We start from the raw sequence: 11,690 nt of genomic DNA, 5'->3' as shown, positions 1-11,690 counted from the left end.
AGCTTTCCACTGAAAAATCAGATGCATCCATGTAGATTCAGGCAAGATTGTAGAAATCATGATGCAGGAAGTAAATTGTTAGAGCATCTCTTTGTGTGAGACGCTCAAGTCTCAGATCATAAATATGCATCTAGGAGATTATGCTTTTCACCCTCAAACTCTTTGTTGTAGCCTTGAGAACCCGTTCAAAAGGTTAATGTCTCAGTGCCAAATGTTGGTGGAAACACAATAGATTAATATTAATAGATTAAACTATTGTGCTTCTACCTATCCTTTGGCAAAGGTCCCCTCCTCTTTTCCCAATGGAGTACTCCAACAGTGGAGAAACCCCATAACCTTCCACTGCTTTCCCAATTGTTCTTTTCTTCCTCTTGCAGTGTCAAGAGAGTTCCTTCTCACTTAACCCTCTCGATTCCCTTTTTTTTTCTAATCCTAATTGTGGATGCCTGGCACAACAATCTCTTCAGTTTCAAAGGGTAGAATAAACACATTGGTCCATTCTCCACCCAATGTCTTCAGGCACATATAGAGAACCATAGCTAAAGGGAAAAGACTCTTCAACTTACACTAGGTAGTTGAGGAGGGAATTCTGATTTTGAGTTATTTTCAAAGATTTGATACTAAGGAAGAATCCAGCTTTGGATAATTAAGCTACTGATATTTTTTTTAAAAAAAACAAATTTATATAGCCACTAAACTCATACACCGTGACTCCAGGCAACATACAGCATTAAATTATGATTATTCTAGCTCCATGGGTTCAAAATTGATGCTTTAGTAGTTGTTTTCTTCAGGATTAGTTTTTAAAAACCTAGAATGGTAGCACTTTGCAGGAGAATGTTTAAAAAATGGAGTATTCTGGTATGTGCCTTGTACAAGTATTTAAGGATATGTTTTGACCTATCTTGGAAGGAAGGACAAGCGCACTTCCTACTTTTGTGAAGAGCAAAAAAACAAAAAACAAACCCAAAAGCACAAAGCTATGCTCTTGAATGTTTGGAATGGCAGTTCAGGGAATGAGTAATGTGGCTTCCCCCACCCTTCACCCTTTATTCTGCCTGAAGGCTAGTTCTGAGGTTTCTGAGGTATGTGCTAAATCTAGGATAAGCCTAAGGCTGCCTTTTGTTATAAGAATGAGAATCATTTGCCTGGCAGATGGGAAAATCTTGAAAATCTTAAAAGCAATTTCTATGCTTGCCAGACATGGTTGAGTGGCAAGAACATTGGCACTTCCACATAATGGTCAAATTTTGAAAAAGTAACTTAGTATAAGCAAAGAAACATTGATGAGATATAACAGAATAACAGAGTTGGAAGGGACCTTGGAGGTCTTCTAGTCCAACCCCTTGCTCAAGCAGGATACCCTATACCATTTCAGACAAATGGTTGTCCAATCTTTTCTTAACAATTTCTAATGATGGAGCAACTTCTAGAGGAAAGCAGGTCCAGTGGTTAATTGGGTATCTTCAAGAGTATTTTAATACATGCAGAATAGACTTTTGTCATATTAGGAGATGTACTTTGTGGTTTCCTAAACATTTTGTTTTTTTAATTTACCATAAAATGTCACAAACCTTTATGTAAATAAGGTTCTTAGTTAAAGACCAAACACAGTAGAACCTCTGGTCACGACCGTAATTTATTCCATAACTTTGGTTGCAATCCAATTTGGTCATGACGCGAACCTAATTTCGGAAATTTGGCACTTACCAAAAAAAAAAAAAAATTGGTGCGGAAGGGGAAATTGGCTGCGGAAAAAAAAAAGTTATTTTTTTTGGTCAGAACCTGATTTGGTTATGGTCAGAAGCATTTGTGACCAGAGGTTCTACTGTATATTGAACACAGAGGGAGTAGCTACTTTTCTTAGGTTGCTCCCTCCAAACATCTCTTTTAAGTTTCATGCCAGAATCTTGCCAGAATGAGGACCCAGATTGTTGGGGACAATATGTTGACTCTGTAAACCGTTTAGAGAGGGCTGTAAAAGCACTATGAAGCGGTATATAAGTCTAAGTGCTATTGCTAAGTGCTATCTTTGAACATGTATATAGAGGAAAATAGATTAAAGTAAAGGCTGACAGTCACATGCTTTATGAAGCTAATACATCATCTTCACATGCCTGCATGTGTGAAAGATTGATGGTGCTGGGAGGCAAAGTAACAAATAATGGCAAATTTGCTCATGGAGATGGGAGGGTGGTACAAATTCAGATATATATTCCTTAAAACTGGGAAGGAACAGGAAGAATGCTGAATTTCCTAAAAGATTTTATAATTACCGGTATTTATTTCTTCATGGTCACACCACTTCATACAAAATTTGTAAGAACAAAGCGGAAATGACTTTCAAGTAACCATGTGCATTATTCTGTTTCTTAACCCATGACACAAAGCCATTTTTTTTCCTTGAAAGACAATCTGGCTTTTCAGTTAAGTGTAATTAAGGATTTATGGACTTGTTTCGGTTATTGCATCCTACAAATATGTATGGAAGTTTTCCAGTATTCTTTTGTGAGAAGTCGATGTTGCCTTTATCCATTTTAAAACCATGAGAAAACATAACCGACATTGATACCACAGTAATGCAATGCAGTGCAGTTTAATATAAATAGCAAGCATTCAGAACAATGATACAGAAGCACAGAACAGGTTAGAAATGAACTAAAATAAGTTAAGAACAGATCTAATCCCAGTTTTTAAAAAAGTTTAAAAAGAAACAAGAAATCCCAGACCTTCACTTTATGTCTCTTGTTTTTTCTTAATTCAAAAGATGTAAAATTAGTCCCTTGCTAACAGGATTCCAAATTTAACACTAAGGTTTTTGCTGCCATTGGGGAAAAAAAAAGAACATTAAACAAGTCCTCAGAACAATTTAGCTGCTTCTTTCTATAGTGAATTTACAAAACAGTCATGGGAACTTTAATGAGAAGAATGCAGAATGATGAACAAATACTATGCAATGCTTCTCTGAGACAGCTGAATATTTCAGCTATCTGAACCACCTCCATTCCTGAGATGTTTGTAACTGAGATTTTATTGTGCTGTTGTATTTTGAGTGGCACAACTGTTCGCCTAACCATGCTTGTTTTTGCATTTTTTTCCTAGGGCCATGTAGAATGCCAGCATCCATAATGTCCTGAATCTGGAAACAAGTGGAAAAAAAGAAGCTCGTTCACAGGAATTCATTCCCTCCCGCCCTCCAGTTTTTGGTTTGATTCTTGTTTATTTTATAGTTAGATTAATGCATTGCTGGATGTGACTCTTCCACCATGTGGCTTCTGAGGCTAAAGCACCATTTCTCAATTAATATTTGGACCCTGCTGCTTCTGGGTAGTTCTTGGTTGCCATTGGCAAAAAGCACTACCAAATCTTCCTCTCCTTTTATGACTTTCCAAGTCACAGACTGGAGTTTGACACACTTGGTGGTCCACAACAAAACTGGGGAAGTATATGTGGGTGCTGTCAACCGGATCTATAAGCTTGCAAACAATCTGACAGAAATGCGCACACATGTGACGGGTCCAGTAGAAGACAATGAGAAGTGTTACCCACCACCTAGTGTGCAGTCTTGCCCACATGGGCTAGTCAGTACCAACAATGTCAATAAATTGCTGCTGGTGGATTACTCTGGGAATCGTCTGATAGCCTGTGGCAGTGCTTCACAAGGTATCTGCCAGTTCCTACGCTTGGATGATCTCTTCAAGTTGGGTGAGCCGCACCACCGCAAGGAACACTACCTCTCTAGTGTCAATGAATCAGGAACAATGTCTGGTGTTATAATTGAAGTACAGAATGGACAAAACAAGCTTTTCATTGGAACTCCCATTGATGGAAAGTCTGAATATTTCCCTACTTTGTCCAGCCGTAAACTGATGGACAGTGAAGAGAATGCAGAGATGTTTGGCTTTGTTTATCAAGATGAATTTGTCTCTTCCCAGCTCAAGATCCCATCAGATACACTGTCCAAGTTTCCCACATTTGATATCTATTATATCTATAGTTTCAGTAGTGAGCAGTTTGTCTATTACCTAACACTGCAGCTGGACACCCAACTTACCTCACCAGACTCTACAGGAGAACAGTTTTTCACCTCAAAAGTTGTCCGGCTATGCGTGGATGATCCCAAGTTCTACTCATATGTGGAATTTCCCATTGGTTGTATTCGAGATGGCATTGAATATCGCTTAATTCAGGACGCTTACCTCAGTAAACCTGGAAGGGCCTTGGCCAAGCAACTGGGCATTTCAGAACAGGACGACATTCTGTTCACCATCTTCTCACAGGGGCAGAAGAATAGAGTCAAACCACCCAAAGAATCTGTCCTCTGCCTTTTCACATTGAAGAAGATCAAAGACAAGATCAAGGAGCGTATCCAGTCTTGCTACCGTGGAGAAGGGAAGCTTTCTCTGCCCTGGCTTTTGAATAAAGAATTAGGTTGCATAAATTCAGTAAGTCATTCCTCTTTCTGTTTTTTTCTCCGCTGGTTATAAAAATCCTTAGGTTTCACCACTACTACTACTACTACTACTACTACTACTACTACTACTACTATTATTATTATTATTATTATTATTATTATTATTATTATTATTATTATTATTATTATTATTATTATTATTATTATTATTATTATTATACTTGATTCTCAGCCTGGTCTTCTACCTAAAGATGTAAGGGATGGTTCATTTTAACTATCTTGGGGTAAGAAGTTATTTAATTAATATTATTTGTGGAGACAGGGCTTATTAATGATACCAAGTGCCTATGAATTGGATTGGGATTTTCTGGATTTTGCAGATGGGATTATGTGCTTTTTTCTTCTTCCCACATTTGTGTTAAACTACTTATAGGCATTGGTATTTCATATTCAAAATGGAAAGAACTATGCTGCCAGTTCTTGCTTTGGGTTACTTCTGAAGCTTTCAAAAATGGCCTTAGAGGCCAAATGTGATTTTCTAATCCATTATTTAAATCAGCCATATTGAGGTGTCTGATCAAAGTTTTTGCCTTTGCTTATATAGGAAGGAAGGAAGGAAAAGGCAGATATTAGGAACTAGCTGAATACCTGTGCTATGAAACTATGTGATTGGGCTTGATAAAGTAGTTACGATTGGCCTCTCCTGTCCCCTTCTCTCCTTCTGCCTTGCCCCACAGAAGCCTATCCTATCCTATCCTATCCTATCCTATCCTATCCTATCCTATCCTATCCTATCCTATCCTATCCTATCCTATCCTATCCTACCCTACCCTACCCTACCCTACCCTACCCTACCCTACCCTACCCTACCCTACCCTACCCTATGCCCTTCTCTCCCTTAGGCTTGCCCCACAGAAGCTTCTCCTATTCTAGCCCCTACTTTCCCTCAGGGTTGCTGCACAGAAGCCTCTCCTATCCTATCCCGTTCTCTCCAGAGTTATTTTCAGGTTGGGAAGGGGGAGTAGAATGTCTAACTAATTAGCATCAGAGCATGCTAATAATAATATAAGAAATACTAATGATCTGATGGTCCTTTTGAAAAATCCTTTCTTAGCAAGCACCTAGAAGCCAAGAGGAACATATGTGCCAAATTTCAAGTTTGCAGGCTTTACGGTTCTGGAGATTTCATGATTGCAGTGTGAGTGGTTTTCGCATAGATAGATAGATAGATAGATAGATAGATAGATAGATAGATAGATAAACACTGGATATGAAATATTCTTAGAGTAAAAAGGTATTTAAAATGACTCTTCCTACTATCCAGATAAATCTGTACTGCTGTAGGTCAAGGTTCTGTATTAATTTTGATACCTATTTAGAGCCTATTTATGTTTTTATGAATATTTTTTTTCAGAAGCATGGATGGAAAAGCAGCATTTAAGCAAATTCCTAGCTTGGGCATTTTCTACTTTTGTAAAGATTACTTTCCAAAATTTTCAACACAGTGATGCTCAAATTTTGGGAAATTGCTATGCATGCATCTGGAAGGCACTAAAGCTGAGAAAGACTGGATGAGAAGCACAGGAACCAGGATTAAGTCTGATAAACGTGTCGGGCTGAGATCCTTTAGCATTTACTTTTTACTATTGCTTCCATGGCAAGTTCTGACAGGTAAAGCTGGTGATTGTACACACTCTTTATCATGAGAACAGCCTTCCTGGCAGTCCAGATCCTTAGCTGGGTGGAAAATGTCAAGTATTCTTCAGGTCATTTTGATGTGATATCCACACTGCATCCAAACCTCATAGGATGTGAGAGGGGATATTAGGCAGCAATTTGGTTTAGACATTTGGGAATACAAAGCAACTGTATAGTCAACAGTCTTCCTTACTGGCAGGAAAAGGACTTTCCCAGGTCAAAGGTGTGTATCAAGCACAACTGGAGTGTCAAGTTTTGAGGGCAATTAGAAATAAACTTGTCCTGCGGGGAAGGAGATAAGTCAAAGTAAAAGACTGGCTATATTCTTTCTCAACAAAGGGAAAGTTGCTTGGCTCTGTCCTAAGGGAGGTATCTGCCATAGGCTGTTGCTAAGACAAACACAAGAGCTTTATTGCCCTATTCCATTGTGTAAAGCCTGCAGTGAGGCTGGATGAGGAGCCTGCTTTGTTTTACTGACTTGTATGGCTGGGTTCCTTTTTTTAGATTGCGTATAATAGGGTGGGCATTTCAGACAGTCATAATGAGGACAGGAATGTAACATAAAAACTATGTTAAAAATACAATATAAAAAGTTCTTCCAGAAATGGATTGGTATGGGCAATTTCATGCAGACAAGGTTAATATACCTGAAACAGATCCCAGGTTGAAGAAAATTGCCCTAACTCTCAATTGAATTGAAGAGTGATACTGTGTTTCCCTGAAAATAAGCCCTCCCCCGAAAATAAGCCCTCCCCCAAAAATAAGCCCTCCCCAAAAATATTTAAACACATGCACAGCCGGTCCCCGCATTTCCTCTGTTAGGGTTAGGGAGACAGAGCTGGAAATCAGGTAAGATGGCAAGAAGATCCCGGTCTTGCTCCACGCACCCCAAAATAATAAGACCTCCCTGAGAATAAGGCCAAGTGCTTATTTCGGGGTTCAAAAAAATATAAGACAGGGTCTTATATTCAGAGAAATATGGTAGTTGCAGTGATTGAAATATGAGGGATTGGAATCGGATCTCAAATTCCATGGATTCGACCAATCCTTGGATCAAGAGTGTCTTTAAATTTTGGACCAACCCGTAAAAGAACAGTTTAAGATTACCGTCTGTATGATTTGGAATAAAACTATTAATTTAATTAATATATAAAATCAATTAAAACTTGCCCTCAGTTCAGATGTGTTTTATTTCTAGGAAGAAAGTAGATGCATAGGATATGGAATGATGCTAGCTTTTTTATTTTCTTAAATTATTGAATAACAGACTTGGAAGAAATTGCAGTCACCAATTCTAAGAAATGTACAGTGGGTAGGTTCCAAGTGGTTGAGTACTCAGTTTTGGTGGGACTTTTTGCATGAGATGGAGAAAAATCAAATTTTGACATATGTATTTGATGATTGTTAAAATTGAAAAAGGGGAACTTTTTTATTTCCTCCTTTTTTGCGGGGAATGGGCATTTTATTGTAGTCTTAAACTATAATAAAACTAATAAATAAGCTATTAAATTAATATGAGCCTTGGTGGCGCAGCGGACTAAAGTGCTGTTAAAGTAGCACTTAGCTGCCAGCTGCCTGCAATTACTGCAAGTTCAAATCTCACCAGGCTCAAGGTTGACTCAGCCTTCCATCCTTCCGAGGTAGGTAAAATGAGGACCCGGATTGTGGGGGCAATAAACTGCCTTTGTATAAAAAGAACACCGCTTAGGGGGGCCGAAAGCCCTAATAAGCAGGTATATACAAAAAACTATGAAGGCTATTGCTTAACTCATTGTAAGCCGCCCTGAGTCTCCGGAGAAGGACGGCATATAAATCGAACCAACCAACTAACCAACCAACCAACCAACCAACCAACCAACCAATCAATCAATAAATAAATATTCAAAAGTAAGTGTTCTTTATATTTTTGGAAGAAGAAGTTGGAAGTCATTCTTGGTATATATTTCTTTTTTCCTTTCCTTTTCTTTATATTTTTACACACTTTGATCCCCATTTCTTTTTATTCTTTATCATTTCTTTTGATTGTTAGTTTATGTTCTTTTTTATATGTGTGCTTTGTAAAACATAATAAAATTATTTAAAATGAATTTTTTTTAACAAAGTTGAGTCCAGCATATTTTGAAGCAGTTTATTCACTGTGGAACAGTTTGTACTGCCAGGACATTGCCCTTAAAATTTAATCTAATCCATTTTTTTGGCGATTTAAACATAAAGGGCATTGGCAGAAGCTATTCCAAGCATCATTAGAAATAATGAACCTCAGGATTATTTTAGAAACTTCTTTGCTCTTCCCAGAGTGGCTTGTGTTATACAAGTCAACAACCATATGGAAAAGGAAACTAAAAACTAAGATAAAACAAAAGGGCAAATTAGACATTTGGTACTGGTTTGCTATCTATTTATTAAATTCATATGCCACTCATCTCCCTGATAGGGTGACTATCTATGCTATACTGTTAAGTGTAGTAGTAGTAAGTAGTAATGTTTGGCCTCCAAATGTTGAATTGCTATCATTGTCTTAGGAAAATGGGGACGATAGGAAGGAGAATCCACAAATTACCGAAAGGACACAAATTTTCCCCTATATGTTGAGGGCAAGAAATCTGATTTGTTACAAATGTCTGGGACCTTGCCAGCTCCAATCAGAAAGATTCAGTGGGACAGAATTATGGGCACTGTATTTAAAATGTGGGGGAAGTGCCATGTTGCCTAGATTTATATAAGGACTCAAGGGGTGTTATTTCCATGGCTTTTGGAAGCCTTAGAAGCTGTATGTGTCTGCTAGCCAGGAAATAAGTACTAGAACTTAGCTTGCTGGATGCTGTCTCCATAAGAAACGGGAGAGATTAAAACTGGAATGCTATTATAAACTGTGAAGTATTTGCTGTTGGTATTAGCAGTTGAGATGGGAATGCAGCGTATAAACACTTGCACTGTAGTTCTTTATTTTCATAACTTCAATAATCTTTCTGAATAGGATAATCTGAATATATTTCCGATTTGGTTGACTTGCCTGGTTTTAGTGTGTTCTTAACAGCAGTGGAAGGGGAAACCTTACACAACCATCTGAAAATTAGATGAGTAATGGGTAGAGATAATAGTCCTCATGTTTTTTTCCCCCATTCTTGCACAATGAAGAATTTCCCGTGTAAAACTATGTTGCCAAAACATGACATGAAAATACTACTCGACAAAACACGGCTTGTTCAGAAATAGCTTTCAGGAGCTTAAAGATTCTTGTTCTAGTAGTTCACTAAATTACCATCTTCGTTTTGAAATTTATTTATTTGTTTAAATTTCTATACCGCCCTTCTCCAATGTAGGACTCAGGGCGGTGAACAGCCAAAGTAAAAACAAGACATACATACAAAGCATACAAAATCTAAAACTGTTTAAAATAATTAAATAATTTTGGCCGTAATTAAAACATTCCAATTTAAAATCCGTTTAAAATTTGACTCAAGCCAGCCCAGCTAGTTGAAATAAATGGGTTTTCAGGGCCCGACGAAAAATCCGGAGGTCTGTTATTGTACGTAGCTCTGGAGGGAGGTTGTTCCAGAGGGCGGGCGCCGCCACAGAGAAGGCTCTCCCCCTGGGGGTCGCCAGCCGACATTGTCTGGCGGACGGCACCCTGAGGAGGCCCACTCTGTGGGAGCGTACTGGCCGGTGGGAGGCTATTGGTGGCAGAAGGCGGTCTCGTAAGTACCCCGGCCCTAAGCCATGGAGCGCTTTAAAGGTGGTCACCAACACCTTGAAGCGCACCCGGAAGACCACCGGGAGCCAGTGCAGCTCGCGCAGGAGAGGTGTCACGTGGGAGCGCCTCATCGCCCCCAAAATCCCCCGCGCGGCCGCGTTCTGGACCAGCTGGAGCCTCCGGGTGCACCCCAGGGGGAGCCCCATGTAGAGAGCGTTGCAGTAGTCCAGGCGGGAAGTGACGAGTGCCTGAGTGACTGTGCGTAGGGAGTCCCGATCTAGAAAGGGGCGCAACTGGCGTATCAGGCGGACCTGATAAAAAGCCCCCCTGGCCACGGCCGCCAAATGATCTTCTAACGACAGCCGTGCGTCCAGGAGGACGCTCAAGTTACGAGCCCTCTCCGTGGGGGCGAGTGATTCGCCCCCAATAGCCAGCGATGGCGTCAGCTGGCTATATCGGGACGCCGGAAGCCACAGCCACTCGGTCTTGGAGGGGTTGAGTTGGAGCCTGTTTCTCCCCATCCAGGCCCGCACGGCCTCCAGACACTGGGACATCACTTTAAGGGCATCATTGGGGTGGCTTGGGGTGGAGATGTACAGCTGGGTGTCATCAGCGTACTGATGGAACTCCACCCCGAAGCCACGGATGATCTCACCCAGCGGCTTTACATAAATGTTGAACAGAAGGGGCGAGAGGACCGACCCTTGTGGCACCCCACAAGCAAGGTGCCTCGGGGTCGACCGCTGCCCCCCTGTCAACACAGATTGCGACCGGTCAGAGAGGTAGGAGGAGAACCACCGCAAAACGGTGCCTCCCACCCCCAACCCCGCCAACCGGTGCAACATGATACCATGGTCGATGGTATCAAAAGCCGCTGAGAGGTCTAACAGGACCAGGATAGAGGAGCAACCCCTATCCCGGGCCCTCCAGAGATCATCCACCAATGCGACCAATGCCGTTTCCGTGCTGTGCCCAGGCCGGAAGCCGGACTGGAGCGGGTCTAGATAGACAGCTTCATCCAGGTACCGGGGAAGCTGTTGCGCCACCACACTCTCAACAACCTTCGCAATGAAGCGAAGGTTGGAGACTGGACGATAGTTAGCCAAAACAGCCGGATCCAGAGAAGGCTTCTTGAGGAGGGGCCTCACCACCGCTTCTTTCAAAGCGGCCGGCAGGACCCCCTCACCCAAAGAAGCGTTAACAATCTTCTGGAGCCAGCCTCGTGTCACCTCCCGGGAAGCCAGTACCAACCAGGAGGGACACGGGTCCAATAAACATGTGGTCGCGTTCAGCCGTCCCAAGACCCTGTCCATGTCCTCGGGAGCCACAGGATCGAACTCCCCCCAGATAACACTCTCAAGACCTGTCTCAGTCATCCCGTCTGGACATACCCAGTCAGAGGCCAGCCCTTCCCGAATCTGAGCGATTTTGAAAAAGCGAAACATATTCAGAATTGCAGTAACATGTTAACTATCATCTTCAAAACATCCGAGTAGGATAGGCAGTATATGGTGCTCTTGTTATTTTTTACTCTCATAGAAAATCTGTGTAGTCACTTTCACCAGTGAAAGAGAGTAAAATAGCTGCTTGTGAGCTTCATAACTGGGAATGGGCGATATGAATTCAGGGCTCCCTGCCCCTAATTAGGTAACATTTTCTACTCTGTTGATTTGAAAACAAATCAAAAGACAAAGAAGGAGCACCAGAAGTTCTGTTCGGTAAACTACTGCAATTATCTTGAGTCTTCGTCGGACAAAAAAGCACTTCCCCTCCTAAAAAGGTAAATGTAATGGTTCCCCTCGCAAATATGTGCTAGTCGTTCCGACTCTAGGGGGCGGTGCTCATCTCCATTTCAAAGCCAAAGAGCCAGCGCTGTCTGGAGAC

The 11,690-nt window shown here is 41.1% G+C and overlaps 1 protein-coding gene across 4 annotated transcripts in view; it reads left to right on the top strand.

The window, feature by feature from the left end:
- The first annotated feature begins 3,266 nt into the window (after positions 1–3,266).
- PLXNA1 (plexin A1) overlaps positions 3,267–11,690 on the top strand; it is a 334,967-nt gene continuing 326,543 nt past the window's right edge. For 3 of the 4 annotated variants that reach the window (XM_070936902.1, XM_070936904.1, XM_070936903.1), the window contains exon 1: positions 3,375–4,445. In XM_070936902.1, the coding sequence (XP_070793003.1) occupies positions 3,381–4,445 (1,065 nt within the window). In that variant the 5' untranslated portion in view covers positions 3,375–3,380. Of the gene's footprint in view, positions 4,446–11,690 lie in introns of all 4 variants that reach the window. The other variant, XM_070936901.1, reaches the window with a different exon arrangement.

This window comes from Pituophis catenifer, unplaced genomic scaffold, assembly GCF_029215685.1.
Source record: "Pituophis catenifer annectens isolate HBS135680 unplaced genomic scaffold, rPitCat1.0.hap2 SCAF_2, whole genome shotgun sequence".
Lineage (NCBI taxonomy): Eukaryota > Metazoa > Chordata > Lepidosauria > Squamata > Colubridae > Pituophis > Pituophis catenifer.
Note: the sequence above shows the minus strand (reverse complement) of the source record. Positions and strands in the feature narration are given on the sequence as shown.